The sequence below is a fragment of the Herpailurus yagouaroundi genome, unplaced genomic scaffold (assembly GCF_014898765.1).
Source record: "Herpailurus yagouaroundi ecotype Mexico unplaced genomic scaffold, PumYag 67556, whole genome shotgun sequence".
NCBI lineage: Eukaryota > Metazoa > Chordata > Mammalia > Carnivora > Felidae > Herpailurus > Herpailurus yagouaroundi.
The window spans coordinates 3,075,668-3,092,407 of NW_024420362.1; the positions used below are offsets into that span (position 1 = coordinate 3,075,668).

The following is a 16,740-nucleotide window of genomic DNA, read 5'->3' on the forward strand; positions in this document are numbered from 1 at the left end:
AATTACAGTAATGTTTCTCTCTTCAAAGTGCCAAAAACTGTGACAAGTATCTACGGATACCTTGCCAGCATAGTGGTCAAGTATAATGGTTAATAACAAAGACTCTGAAGCCAGACTGCCTGGGTTTGAATCTGTCATTTATTAGCTGAGGAACCCTGTGCAAATTACATGCTCTTTCTCTGTTTTCTCATCTCTAAAATACAGATAACAAGTTAATATATTTTAAATAAATAACGATATTACCTACACTGCACAGGGTTATTATGAGATTCAAATAAGTTCATATGTTTAGTGTACTCAACTGCTATTTTTTATTCTTGTTACTATTATTTCCTTTACTTTTTTTCCCTAAAAATTGAGGATTAACAAGACATTACCTTTTCTATTTAATGGAAATGTTAACATAAATAAAAATGTCTTATTCCTACAAATACTATCATAAAGAACTTGATGTTTTACGGATATTAATTCTGTACCATTGATTCCACGTATAATCTCTAATAATTAGCACAATCTCTAATAATCAGCTTGCTATTTCATGTAAAGTGAGTTAATGACTCCAGGTACATACAAAGAGCCCAATCTGTTTTAAACCACAAAATATCAGACATCAAAAATTAGTAAAGTCCATAAAACTGAATGCAACTCAGTTTTATTCTGGTTTCTGTTAGAAAGCACATGCATACCATCAACTCATGTTAAACAAGCAGACATGTTAGATGTGAGGACAGTGCATCTTCACTGTCATGTTACTGAGTCCTCATAAATTATTTTAAAAACACAAAAAGCATCACAGAAGTTATTACCCCAACTTATGTAAATTTCCACTGACCCCCCCATTAAAAGAACATACTTCTTATTTTGATTCAAAGAACACTTTCTTAAAATTAAATGTACTTTTAAAGAAGTATGGCCAGTTTTATACAACTTATTTAGGATTACAAAAATGATTTAAAATTTTTTTTTTCAACGTTTATTTATTTTTGGGACAGAGAGAGACAGAGCATGAACGGGGGGAGGGGCAGAGAGAGAGGGAGACACAGAATCGGAAACAGGCTCCAGGCTCTAAGCCATCAGCCCAGAGCCTGACACGGGGCTCGAACTCACGGACCGCGAGATCGTGACCTGGCTGAAGTCGGACGCTTAACCGACTGCGCCACCCAGGCGCCCCCAAAAGTGATTTTAGAATATGGTTGCTTGCAAAGAGATTATATAAATCATAGTGTTTTAGAATTGGAAAGAAACTTGAAAAATCATCTAGACCAACTCTCTCATTTCAGAAAAAAAGTAACTTGATAAATTTATAAGTCCCTGGTCCCTATCCTGGTGTTCACATTAACATTCATTTCTTTACATCATCTTGAACTAATTCAAATTTTCTTTTAACTATTTAAGGAAAATTAAATTGGTTTAGATATGTATTATATCTTCCAACAACTCAAGAAAAAATATTAAGTAATCCCAAATAAGTTTGAGTACATATCCAACAGCCTAATTTCACTAAAAAATATGGTGGACATAAAAGCATTTAAATATGCAATCGAGCATTAAATCAAAATATCTTTGTTCCTGTCTCTTCATTGTCACTTTCACAGTGCTAGCTTTTTACTGAGTAGCATTATTTACATATATATTTGATTTTCCACTATGCCTTTCATTTCTATCTAGAAAATTGGCTTTTGCTTTCAGCTATATCTTGATAAGAAAATGAATATAAGCCACATACTTTTACCTCCTTAAATCACAAATAATATTGTACATTATTTGTAATTTCACAAAGTAAAAAATGGCACAGCTTAAAATATCATTTTTTAAAGTTTAGCTATGAAAGAGCACATTTAAATGTTATGCCCATAAATTTTAATAAGTTTTACTATAATGGCCTCAGCTCAAAATATTTGCGGATTTTAAATTTAATAGCACGTATCTAGCTAAAGTAATAAACAGCTTTCTATATTGAATTAATTTCCCCTAATATTAATATTAATCTTTTACTTATTCACAATTTTCTTGGCTATCAAAAAGGAAAAAAAATAGGTGTTTTCCAGGTTAGATTTACATAGAGATTTTAAAATTTTGGTTAAGGTATGTTTAAGGATATCAAAATCTTGTTGAGTTCTCATAATTCTTTATACTGATTTTTCAAAAAAAGAAAAGTCATTCTATTGACGAATTTTCCATTTTACTATACTTTGTAAACATCTAGACATTTTATATCTTACATACATCAATGCTTTAATGTCCACCCACTTTAGTAAAAAGGCAACATGCATAAGTAACATAACAACATGCTACTAAAACCACCTTACCACATCATCTGCCAAAGTTTTTATTTGAATGTTCTATTAAAATCAAAAGGAAAAAAATACCTGTCAGATAAGAGAAATTCATAGATCAAACAAATAATTGAATGATGCTTATTTACTTATTAACTATAATCGAAAAGAATTAGCAAGTTTAAATATATAACTATATACATTCTTTACAAAAGGAGAAAAAAAAATTTAAGGATTAAAAATGAAGATTTGTAGGGGGGATACCTATGTCTTTTAAAGACTGATTTGACTTAAGATCCCAAAGTCAGATTTGGATCAGATACCATTACCATAGTGCTCAAACATGAGAAAAGATATAGCAAAATCATAACCCCTTTCAAGTTTGTTCAAAGTTTTAGAATTGACAATGTTTTTAAAATAATTTTTTTTAAAAAGGAGAAATGTCACATTTAATAGTAATCAAATAGCTGAGTGTAGAACTCAGTTACTCTGATATTTAAAAGGCATCTTTATAAATATTCTAGATAAAATTGAATTCACTGATTCTGTTAATATATACCTATTTCTAAAAAACTCCAACCCTTGTTTTTTGCATGGGATTTTCTACTTCTAATGCTGAAAAGCAATGAAAATGCTGTATCCTAATTAATACAGTGGTTAATACAAACTACCAAACAATAAAATGGGCACCACTATTTGGAGAACTAGAGTGCAGCAATACTAAAGTAATTAAGCAATATTACATTAAAGGAAAGTAATATTTAATAACTTAGTAATCTTCCATGATTTAGAAAATAATTCAAGATCTTAAAATAACATATGATCAGCATGAAGGGCAGTTATTATTATATCATAAATATGTTGAAATGCTAATTAAAATTATGATTAGGAAGGAAAAAGATTTTTTAAATGTCTATTAGGAATTGAAATTAATCTTTCTGCCACACCCTGTACATTTAGTTCTTATAACAGAAGCTAAATGATATGCATCAACGTTGTTGTGCATGCTCACATTCCTTTTTACTAAGGAATCTGTGGTCATCCCACTAGTAAGGAGAATTCATGATGAGTTCTAACTAAGTGAGAATTATTTGGTCTCAGGATCTCTTGAAATTGTTCTTCAAATACCACCAACCAAATGCTTTTAAGGATCATCTTTCTCTGGATCAACTAGGACAAATACACTATTATATGTATAGTTTTTTTTTTTCTACTTTTAATTCATTGATTCCCTCAGGGACACTACACATTTACATTTCTGCATGAGGTCTTCATCACATCCTGCTAACACAAACCTCAATCAATCTTTATTGCCTAGGAGAAAAAAGAAGGGGGAACTGAAGCCATTTTAAGACAGATCAATCCACAGCAGGACTATCTCTATGTGGCATTTTCTCTTTAATTTTCCTTCTGGGTTAAAGAAAACTTTTATGCCCCATGGCAAGCTTCAGGATTACCTATAATATAAAATCAGAGTGAGAAATGTCAAATCAAAAGTACCTCAACTACCCTGCCACATTCCAGATATGTACCTGTCCACCTGTCTTATTAGTAAGTATATTAGACAATTCTTCAAGCAATTGCTGCTTTTCTTCTTTTTCCATTCTTTGGGGTTATAAACTCAAAATTAAATGCACATCTGTATCTTCAAAGTGAGAATGTAAATTAGGTGAAATATGATTTAATTTAGTCAAATTATCTAACTTAAGGTTTAAATATGTCTAGAATGCTTTAAATATATATCTCAATTGAATGTATGTTGACAGTTTGATCATGGGGTACAGAAACAAGAAAAAAAGTATTGCTAGTAATATTTCCACCTTCTCTTATGGGAAGAAATTTGAGTTTTATTTTCTACTCTCACTTTTTTTATTAAATTTTTTTCTATATTTAATCACATAGTATGGCATTAGAGACTATTAAAGTTGGGCAGAATTTAAGGTAATCTGGTCAAAACTTTTCATTTTACAAATGATGAAACTGAAGCTTGAAAGAGGCTAAGTGATCTGTCCAAGGACCACAAATCTATCTGGTTACAAGTGCATGCTAACTTTCAGTCAACATACCAACTTTTCAGTTAGTATAATCAAGATCTACAATACTAGGACTGAATTACTGACTTGAAACAATTCATAGTAATCTCAAATTCAAAGATACCCCCTTTAACTGTCTTTTCACATCTTTATCCAGGGAGTCAAGCATCTTATCAAAGAGCATTCCCCTGGCACCCAAAGTCCTTCCCCAACACATCTTACATGTAATCCTGCAAGGCCCTACTGATCTGTACTCTCTTCAGACCCCTCTAACCTCATTTCTTGCTACTGTCGCTTTAATTCCCTCAGCTCCAGTCACGCTGACCACCTTACTCTTCTTCAATAATGCAATAAAACACATGCACTGGCTCTTCCCGCTGCCTGGAATACCCTTTTCGATTTCCATATTTCCATATCCATTACTCCATAATCCCTCCTTAAAAGGAGTTTTTTGCTCAGTGAGACCCAATCTGTCCATCCTATTTAAATGGAAACACCAAGGTTAGAAGATGGCAGTGGAGTAGGAGGACCCTAGGCTCACCTCATCCCAGAAAACAACTAGATAACTATCAAATCACCTAATACCTCAGAAATTGACATAAAAAAAATTGACAGAACAAACTCCACAATTAAAGGTAGAGAAAAGGCCACATCGAAGAAGGTAGGAAGTGCAGAGACACAGTTTGGGAGGGAAACATCTTCCCCACTGCAGTAGGGAGGGAGCTGCAATCACAGAGAAAAGTGAGAGGTAGACTAACATACAGGGAAGCACAAGGGGAAAATAAAATCCCTGTAGAAAATGTCTTGGAAAGTAAGAGGGGCTGAATTTCATGACTTCTGACAAGAAGCAGGGCTTAAACCCTGGAATTGTAAAGGTCAATGGGCTTGGCTGCAATAGAGCCTAGAGGATATTACGGCTGCTGTTGGAGAGAAGGCAGGCAGGCAAAAAGACCTATGGACAAACAGCATGGCAACAGTGATTTGAAGAGCACCTAGGCCACAATATGGGGAGTTTATTTGCTCATTTCAGAATGCATCCCAGAAAGGCGGCAATGGCAGGTGCCATTTCCCTCTGCTGCCTTTCTTCATAAGCACAGGGCTACCTGTGGAAAACATTGCTGTGCCAACACTTGCTACCTAACTTGCTTACACCAAACCCCACTCTCCATACCCCGGTAGAACCACAATTCTGGAAGTGCCACTTTCACTTGCCTCAGTGGCAGTGCTGTGGACCTCTGAATCGAGACTAGTCTAAACCTCTTCTCACACTGCATCCACCCACTTGGGATATTTGCAGTATTGATTTTGGCAGCAGTGAAAAGGTCTCATTTCACAAGCAGACCAGAGCATACCTAGTCAAAATGGGCCACATTCAGTCCAGGGACCAAACATTGCTCACAAAAGGCAAAGAAAGTCTCTGCAGATGACTGGCCTGAAGGATAAAGTGGCCAGGAAAAAACATTACAGTACACAGAGCACACTAGAAGACACTGCCCAAAATGCCAGACCCTGGGAAATAGGGAAAACCACTACAGGACCTCTTCTTCATAACGCCATGACCCACAAGAACAGGAGACATAGCTGACTTCCCTAACACAGAAAAACAGACACAGAGACTTACACAAAATGAGAAGACAGAGAAATATATCCCATATGAAAGAACAGGACAAAACCACAGCCAGCGATCTAAGTGAAACAGATATAAGTAACATGCCTGATGGAGTATGTAAAGCAACGATCATAAGGGTACTCACTTGGCTTGAGGAAACAGTGGAAGACATGAGTGAGACAAATAACACAGAGATAAGGAATAACACAGAGATAAAAGGCATAAATGAACTGAGAAACATTCTTGATGGAATGAAGAGAAGGCTGGAAAAAGCAGAGGGAGTAATTAATGACCTAGAAAGCAGAGTAATGAAAAGTAGCCAAGCTGCACAAAAGCAAGAAAAAATAATTGTGCAAAATGAGAATAGATTTAGGGAATACAGTGACTCTATCAAATGTATAACATTTATAGTACAGGAGTCCCAGAAGGAGAAGACAGAGAAAAGGGGGCAGAAAATTTATTAAAAGAAATAATAGCTGAAAACTTCCCTAATCTGAGGAAGGAAACAGATATCCAGATTCAGGAGACTAAGGGAAATCCCATCAAAATCAACAAAAGCTGACCCACACCAAGATATATTGTATTTAAATCGCCAAAATATAGCGAAAAAGAAAAAGTTATAAAGCAGCAAGACCAAAGGAGACATAACATACAAAAGGAAGCCCCATAAGGATAGCAGGGGATTTTTCATCAGAAACTTGGCAAACCAAAAGGGAGGGGCATGGCATATTCAAAGTGCTGAATCAGCAGCCAAGAATACTCTATCGAGCCAGGCTATCATTCAGAACAGGAGGAGAGATAAAGTGTCCCAGACAAACAAACACTGAAGGAGTCCATGACCACTAAACCAACCCTGTAAGAAATACTAAAGTGGACTCTGAGTGGAAAGGAGAAACCAAAAGTGACAGTATGAAGGTATGAGATACAAAAGTAGTAAAAATATATTTTTCTGTAAAAAAAGTTAAAGACCCCACAAAATAAAATGATATAAAATATGACACCATATACCTAAAACATGGGGACAAGAATGGGTTCAAACTTATATGACCATCAAATTAATATAGACTATTATATAAAGAAGAGATTATGTACAAACATAATGGTAACCATACATTAAAAACAACTAATAAAAATTCAAGGAATAAAGAGAAAAATTCCAAATATATCACTAAAAAAATCAGCAAACCATAAAAGAGAGACATACAATAAAGAATCAGAGAAAGTCTTCAGAAACAAACACAAATCAAGTAATAAAATGGTAATAAATATATATCTATCAATAATTACTTTGAAAGTAAATAGACTAAATGCTCCAATCAACAGACATAGGGTGTCAGAATGGATGAAAATAAGACCCATCTATATGCTGCCTATAAGACACTCATTTTAGACCTAAAGACATCTGCAGATCAAAAGCGAGGGGATAGAAAAACATCTATGATGCAAAAAAATATCAAAAGAAAGCCACAGTAGCAATATTTATATCAGACAAAGTAGACTTTAAAACAAAGACTAACAAGAGACAAAGATGGAGAGAGAGTATGTAATAAAGGGAATTATACAAGAATATATAACAGTTGTAAAAATTTATACCCTCAACATTAGAAGCACACAAATATATTAAATAGTTAATAACAAACATAAAGGAATGAATCAATAATAACACAATAATAATAGGGAACTTAAATACCCCACTTACATCAACGGACAAATCATCTAAGCAGAAAAATGAACAAGGAAACGATGGCTTTAAATGACACATTGAACCACATGGATCTAACAGATATATTTAGAGCACTGCATTCTAAAACAGCAGAATACACATTCTTCTCAAGGGCACACTGATCATTCTCCAGAATAGATAACATATAGGCCATAAAACAAGCCTTAACAAATTCAGGATTTAAGTCATACCATACATCTTTTCTGCCCACGATGCTATGAAACTAGAAATCGCCCACAAGAGAAAATCTGGAAAGCCACAAATACGTGGAACTTAAACAATATACTACTGAACAATTAATGGGTCAACCAGGAAATCAAAGAAGAAATTAAAACGTACATGGAAACAAATCAAAGTAAAAACACAATGGTCCCAAAATTTGGGGATAAAGCAAAAGCAGTTCTAAGAGAGAAGTTTATAGCAAGAAAAATCTCAAACAACCTAACCTTACATCTGGAGGTAGAAAAAGAACAACAAACAAAACCTGAAACCAGCACAAGGAAGAAATTAATGAAGATTTGAGAAGAAATAAATGATATAGAACCTAAAAAAACCCATAGAACAGATCAATGAAACCAGGAGCTGGTTCTTTGAAAAAATTAATTAGTAAACCTCCAGCCAGTCTTATCAAGAAAAAGAAAGTACTCAAATAAATAAAATCACCAATGACAGAGAAGAAATAACAAACAACACCACAAAAATATAGTTATAAGAGAATATTATGAAACACAATATGCCAACAACATGGACAACCTAGAAGAAACAGTTAAATTCCTAGAAACATATAAACTAACAAAAGTGAAATAGAAATAGAAAATTTGAACATGCCTATTACCAGCAATGAAATTGAATCAGTAATCAAACAAAACTTGCAACAAACAGATGTCCAAGTCCAAGACCAGATGGCTTCACAGGTGAATTCTACCAAACATATAAAGAAGAATTAATACCTATTCTTAGAATACTGATTCTTCTCAAATTATTCTAAAGAATAGACGAGGAAAGACAACTTCTCAACTCATTCTATGTGGCCAGCATTACCCTGATACCAAAACCAGATAAAGACACCATTAAAAAAGAGAACTATAGGCCAATATCCCTAATGAACATAGGTACAAAAATCCACAACAAAATACTAGCAAATCAAATCTAACAATACATTTAAAAAATAATTCACCACAATCAAGTGGGATTTATTCCCAGGATTCAAGCATGGTTCAATATTCAAAACTCAATCAACATACTACATCACATCAATAAGAAAAAGGATAAAAACCATATGATGATTTCAATAGATGAAGAAAAAGCATTTGAAAAACTAAAACATCCATTCATGATAAAAACCCACAACAAAGCAGGTTTGGAGGAAACATACCTCAAAATAATAAAGACCATCCATGGAAATCCAACAGCTAAAATCATACTCAGTGGGGAAAAACTGAGAGCTTTTCCCCTAAGGTCAGCAACAAGACAACGAAGTTCTTCTTACCACTTTTATTAAACATACTAGTACAGGTCCTAGCCACAGCAATCAGAGAGCAAAAAAAGAAATAAAAGGGATCCAAATTGGTAAGAAAGAAGTAAAACTTCCACTCTTTACATATGACATGATACTATATGTAGAAAACCCACCAAAAAATCCCAAAACCCAAAAACCCACTCCACCAAAAAAAAAAAAAAAAAAAAAAAAAAAAAAAAAAAAAAAATCCTAGAACTGATAAATGAATTCAGTTGGGTTACAGGATTAAACAATCAATATACAGAAATCTGTAGTATTTCTATACACTAATAATGAAGCTGCAGAAAGAGAAAGTAAGAAAACAATCCCATTTAGAGTTGCATCAAAAATAATAAAATACATAGAAATAAACTTAACCAAAGAGGTGAATGACCTGTTCCCTGAAAACTATAAAATGCTGATGGAAAAAATTCAAGAGGACACAAAGAAATGGAAAAACTTCCATCCTCATGGATTGGAAGAACAAACATTGTTAAAATGTCTATACTACCCAAAGCAATCTACACATTCAATGCAATCCCTAGCAAATACCAACAGCGTTTTTCACAGAACTAGAAGAATCCTAAAATTTGTATGCAACCACAAAGGACCCCAAGTAGTCAAAGCAATCCTGAAAAAGAAAAACAAAACTAGAGGTATCATGATTCCAGACTTCAAGTTATACAAAGCTGTAGTAATCAAAACAGTATGGTACTGGCACAAAAATAGATACAAAGATGGATGGAACAGAATAGAAAACTCAAAAATGAACTCGCAACTATATAGCCAAGTAATCTTCAAGAAAGTAGGAAAGATTATCCAATGAGAAAAATATAGTCTTTTCAACAAATGGTGCTATGAACACTGGATAGCTACATGCGAAAGAATAAAACTGTACCACTTTCTTGCAACACACAGAATAAGAAACTCAATATAGGTTAAGGACCTAAATGTGAGACCTGGGGTGCCTGGGTGGCTCAATTGGTTAAGTGTCTGACTTCAGCTCAGGTCATAATCTCATGGTTCGTGGATTCAGGCCCCACATTTGGCACTGTGCTGATGGCTCAGAGCCTGAGGCCTGCTTTGGATTCTGTGTCTCCCTCTCTCTCTGTCCTTCCCTTGCTCACACGCACATTTGTTCTCTCTCTCAAAAATAAACGAACATTAAAAGATATATATATATATTTTTTTTAATTTTTTTAATGTTTATTTATTTTTGAGACAGAGAGAGGCAGAGCATGAACAGAGGAGGGTCAGAGAGAGAGGGAGACACAGACTGTAAAGCAGGCTCCAGGCTCTGAGCTGGCAGCACAGAGCCCAACGCAGGGCTTGACTCACAAACCATGAGATCATGACCTGAGCCGAAGTCGGAAGCTCAACCAACTGAGCCACTCAGGCACCCCTATATTTTTTAAGTGTGAGACCTGAAATCATAAACTTTCACACCAGTGGTAGCAGTTTCTTACTAGATCTGTCTCCTGAGGCAAGGGAAACAAAAGCAAATATAATCTATTGGGATAATATCAAAATAAAAAGATTCTACACAGCAAAAGAAACAATCAACAAAACTAAAAGACAGCTTATTGAATGGGAAAAGATATTTGCAAATTATACATCCAATAAAAGGTTAGTATCCAAAATTATAAAAAACTTATACAAATAAACATACAAACAATAAACAATCCAATTTAAAAATGGACAGAAGTCATGAGCAGACATTTCTCCAAAGAGGACACCCAGATGGGCAATAGACACATGGAAAGATGTTCACCATCAACTCATCATCAGGGAAACACAAATCAAAACTACAATGAGATATCACCTCTCACTTGTCAGAATGGCCCAAATAAGAAACTCAAGAAACAAGTGTTAGTGAGGATGTAGAGAAACAGGAATCATTGTGCCCTGTTGGTGGAATGCAAACTGGGGCAGCCAGTATGGAAAATATGGACGTTCCTCAAAACGTTAAAAAACAGAACTACCTTACAATCCAGCAATTCCACTACTAGGGTTTTACACAAAGCATATAAAAATGCAAATTCAAAGTGATACATGCACCCTGATGTTTATACCAGCATTATTTACAATAGCCAAATTATGGAAGCAGCCAAGTGTCCACCCAGTGGATAAAGAAGATGTGATATATATACATATATATATATATGATATGTGTGTATGTATGTGTGTGTGTGTGTATATATATATGTATGTATGTATATATATATATATAGATAGATAGATAGATAGCAATCACCTGGAATATTACTTAGCCATAAAAAAGAATGAAAGCTTGTCATTTTGCAATGACATAGGTGGAATTAGAGTATAATGCTAAGCAAAATAAGCCAGAGAAGGACAAATATGATATTAATTCACACATATATGTAACTTAAGAAACAAAGCAAATAATCAAAGGGGAAAAGAGAGAGACACAAACCAAGAAACACACTCTTAACTATAGAGAATAAATTGATAGTTACCAGGGGAAGGTGGAAGGAGGGATTCGGGTGTATAGAATTGTTGAATCACTACATTGTACACCTAAAATGAATATAACATTGATGTTAATTATACTTCAATTAAAAAAAAGACATGTTTGTATAAATGACAAAAATTTGATTCCCATAAAATAAAAATAAATATATAAATCCTCCTTCAGAAGAGTAAATAATAAAATAGGTTATTGGACATGTTATATTTAAATTATCTTCAATAGAAAATAAATTTTTTCAGGGCACCTGGGTGGCTCAGTCAGTGAAGCTTGCAACTCTTGATTTGGGCTCAGGTCATGGTCTCAGTTTGTGAGTTTGAGCCCCACATCAGGCTCTACACTGATTCTCTCTCTCCCTCTCTCTCTGCCCCTCCCTTGCTCATTCTCTCTCTCTCTCTCTCTCAAAATAAATAAATAAAACTTAAAAAAAATTTTAAAGAAAATAATTTTTTTTCTGCCAAACAAGTGTCTTTATGTATCAGTCAAAAAAGAAACATAGGAAAGGAGCTGGCAATAATAAAAAACACCACCAAAAGAAAAAGTTCAGGGAACTGTAAAGAGCTGCTTGACAAGATTAAGCAGTCATTTTTACATAAACTGACCTTTAAAAAATATTTTTACATGGTGTATTAAAACACATTTTCATCTATACTTGTGAACATAACATAACAAATGAAGAAGTTGAATCACTATATTGTACATGTGACACTAATGTAACATTGTGTGTCAACGATACTCAATTACAAAACAATATTTTAAAGATTTATTATCCTCATTTTTTTTTTACATTTATGAGGACCTTCTACAGGGACAAAGTCTCAAATTTTATCTGAATGTAATTTACATCCATCTCTCTCACACATGAGATGTAAGCAGACATTTTAGATTTTACTCTTGTGTATGAACTATAGCACTACTGTTGAGTTAAATTTTTTTAAACAGAAAAACAAAAGTGGTCAAAAAAGAAACTGAATTAGAGTCACACCCATGAATTACAAGCACTGATTAAAGTCATTTTAGCAAGCTTTTACTATGCAAATCGAATTATAAGAATCATTACGATGAGGGCATATTGCACCAATGAGTATAGCGACCATATATTTTCATTAAAATCAACTCTAGAAAAGCAATAAGCTTGTGCATTAGTCAAGCAATTAGAGTTTATTAAACTTCATTTGTGATCACTTATATTAAATATAACGTAGTATAGTATTATATGAGTATTGTATAATCATAAAAGTATCACTCCAGAGTCTCAACGCCTTAAGAAAAAGAGAAATGGCTGATTTATGTATAAATTCTAATGCTGAAGTTCTGATTGAAATGCAAGAATCATTATTGTAAGAAAATTAAGTTTTAATTTTCTCAGACAGAAATTAACAAAAACAGCAAGATATAAAGATTCAACTCCTATGGCTGTTACATGGTAATACAATGATTTATAAAAACCGTGTAATTACTCTCATACAGAAATTGGACAACTAAATTGTATGTAATTCAAAAGTCTCACCACCACCTAAAAAACTTAGTCACAAAATTTTACTATGTTCTTTTTGAAATGTGTAAGTTGGCCATCGCAATAAAAATGAAGGGTCAATTATTTATGTAGGTTTAACTTGTTTGCTAACAAGGACAGAGGCAACATGACACAGAAAACCATCTTTGGTTCAACTGAATAAATATTTGAGCACCTATTATGCACCTGTTCAGTGCTGAGCACTAGGAATACAATCAAAAGCAAAATAAACATGCATTCTTCCTTTATGGAGGTTGTACTCTAGTTGAAAGTGGGTGATGGGCACTGAGGAGGGCACCTGCTGAGAGGACCATTGGGTGTTGTATGGAAACCAATTTGACAATAAATTTCATATTAAAAAAAAAAGAAAATGAGATAAATGAAAGATCACAATAGAGAAGTTCTGAGATCTCTAAAAGAGTAGTACCCTAAAATAAGCTCTATAGACAGAGGTTTTAGGGGAAGATGGCAGCATAGGAGGACGCTAGGCTCACGTCGTCCATCTGATCACTGAGATTCCACCCATACCCGCCTAAATAACCCAGAAAACCACCAGAAGACTAGCAGAATGGACTCCCCAGAGCCAAGTATAGACAAGAGACCCACAGAGGAGTGTGGAAGGGCAGTGAGGTGGTGTGTGCTACACGGACTAGTGGGAGGGAGCCAGGGCAGTAGAGGGGCAGCCCCCCGGACAAGACAGAGCCCCTTGCAAAAGTGGAGGGCCCAGACTCCGTGAATTCTGACAGCCAGCAGGACTGAACATCGGGAAGGTTAAAAGTCAACAGATCTACTGAGAGAGCGGGGGCGGGGCGGGGGGGCAAGAGGACACCAGGAGGGAGAGTTGTTGAGCCCCAGAAGACAGACCTCAGCTCAGTGGGGAACAAAGGCGCTGGCCAGCACCATCTCCCTCTCCCATCCCCCAGCCAAAATCCCAAAGGGAACCAGTTCCAGTCACCCGACTTGATTGCACCACGCAAACACCCAATGCTGTGCTTCTGTGGATCCATGCTTCCAACTGGTCTGCCTCCCTCCAATGCTGCAGGGGACCACCAACAGCAAAGCAAGCTGAGCCTGCCCCTCCCACCCCTGTGCACATTGAGGATGCTCCCCATCTAATATGCCAGATCCCATCAAACCAGCACAACAACCCTGGCAGTGTGCAGATAGCCCAGACAGGGGCCACACCACTCCACAGTAAGTCCTGCCCCTGGGAGAGGGGAATATGAGGTACATACCACTCTGATGGTGGCCCCAGTGGTGGGCTGGGACAGACATCAGGTCTGACTGCAGCCCCGCCTACCAACACAAGTTAATCCAGACAGGACCGCAGTTCCACACCACTCTAGGGACTATCCAAAATGACGAAACGGAAGAAATCTCCTCAAAAGAAATTCCAGGAAGTAGTGACAGTTAATGAATTCATCAAAAACAATTTAACCAACATGATGGAACAAGATTTTAAAACAAAAGTCATAAAATTAATCGCTGGGCTTGAAAAAAGTATAGAGGACAACAGAGAATCTATTGGTACACAGATCAAGAGACTAAGAAATCGTCATGATGAGTTAAAAAATGCCATAAATGAGGAGCAAAATAAAATGTAGGTGACCGCACCTCAGATTGAAGAGACAGAGAAGAGAATAGATGAATTGGAAGATGAAATTATGAAAAAAGAGGAAGCTGAGAAAAAGAGGGATAAAAAAAATCCAGGAGTATGAGGGGAGAATTAGAGAACTAAGAGATGCAGTCAAACGGAACAATATACGTATCATAGGAATTCCTGAAAAAGAAGAGAGAGAGAAAGGGGCTGAAGGTGTACTTGAACAAATCATAGCTGAGAACTTCCCTGATTAGGGGAAGGAAAAAGGCATTGAAATCCAAGAGGCACAGTGGACTCCCTTCAGACGTAACTTGAATCAATCTTCTGCACGATATATCATAGTGAAACTGGCAAAATACAAGGATAAAGAAAAGATTCTAAAAGCAGCTAGGGATAAACAGGCTCTACCATATAAAAGGAGACCGATAAGACTAGTGGCAGAACTATCTACTAAAACTTGGCAGGCCAGGAAGGAATGGCAGGATTCTTTAATGTGACAAACAGAAAAGAAATTGCAGCCGAGAATCCTTCATCCAGAAAGTCTGTTATTCAGAACAGAAGAAAAGATAAAGGTCTTCCCAAACAAACAAAAACTGAAGGAATTCATCACCACTAAACCAGCCCTACAAGATATCCTAAGGGGGATTCTGTGAGTGAAATGTTGCAAGAACCACAAAGAACCAGAGACATCACTACAGGCATGAAACCTACAGACATCACAATGATTCTAAAGTGATATGTTTCAATAGTAACACTGATTGCAAATGGATTAAATGCTGCAAGCAAAAGACATACGATATCAGAATTGATTAAAAAACAAGACACATCTATTTGCTGTCTACAAGAGACTCATTTTCGACCTGAGGACACCTTCAGATTGACAGTGAGGGGATGGAGAACTATTTATCATGATACTGGAAGTCAAAAGAAAGCTGGAGTAACCATACAACTAGACTTCAAATTAAATGCTGTGGTTGTTTAACATAGTGTTGGAAGTTCTAGCATCAGCGATCAGACAACAAAAGGAAATCAAAGGCATCAAAATTGGCAAAGATGAAGTTAAGCTTTCACTTTTTGCAGATGACATGATTTTATACATGGAAAATCCGATAGACTCCACCAGAAGTCTGCTAGAACTGATACATGAATTTAGCAAAGTTGCAGGATACAAAATCAATGTACAGAAATCAGTTGCATTCTTATACACTAATAATGAAGCAAGAGAAAGACAAATAAAGAAACTAATCCCATTCACAACTGCACCAAGAAGCATAAAATACCTAGGGATAAATCTACTCAAAGATGTAAAAGATCTGTATGCTGAAAACTATAGAAAGCTTATGAAGGAAATTGAAGAAGATATAAAGACATGGAAAAACATTCCGTGCTCATGGATTGGAAGAATAAATATTGTCAAAATGTCAATAGTACCCAAAGCTATCTACACATTCAATGCAATCCCAATCAAAATTGCACCAGCATTCTTCTCAAAACTAGAATAAGCAATCCTAAAATTCATATGGAACCACAAAAGGCCCCGAATAGCCAAAGTAATTTTGAAGATGACCAAAGCAAGAGGCATCACAAACCCAGACTTTAGCCTCTACTACAAAGCTGTAATCATCAAGACAGCATGGTACTGGCACAAAAACAGACACATAGACCAATGTAATAGAATAGAAACCCCAGCACTAGACCCACAAACGTATGGCCAACTAATCTTTCACAAAGCAGGAAAGAATAGCCAATGGAAAAAAGACAGTCTCTTTAACAAATGGTGCTGGGAGACCTGGACAGCAACATGCAGAAGGTTGAAACTAGACCACTTTCTCACACCATTCACAAAAATAAACTCAAAATGGATAAAGGACCTGAATGTGAGACAGGAAACCATCAAAACCTTAGAGGAGAAAGCAGGAAAAGACCTCTCTGACCTCAGCCGTAGCAATCTCTTACTCGACACATCCCCAAAGGCAAGGGAATTAAAAGCAAAA

General features: G+C 35.6%; 1 protein-coding gene across 4 annotated transcripts in view; it reads right to left on the reverse strand.

Annotated features, from left to right (window-relative positions):
* Positions 1-16,740, reverse strand: part of DIAPH2 (diaphanous related formin 2) — a 1,032,498-nt gene that overhangs the window by 968,278 nt on the left and 47,480 nt on the right. For 3 of the 4 annotated variants that reach the window (XM_040467674.1, XM_040467672.1, XM_040467676.1), the window contains exon 2: positions 2,310-2,342. The exons of the other annotated variant lie outside the window; for it this stretch is intronic. In XM_040467674.1, the coding sequence (XP_040323608.1) occupies positions 2,310-2,342 (33 nt within the window). The remainder of the gene's footprint in view (positions 1-2,309; positions 2,343-16,740) is intronic. 4 annotated transcript variants of the gene reach the window in all.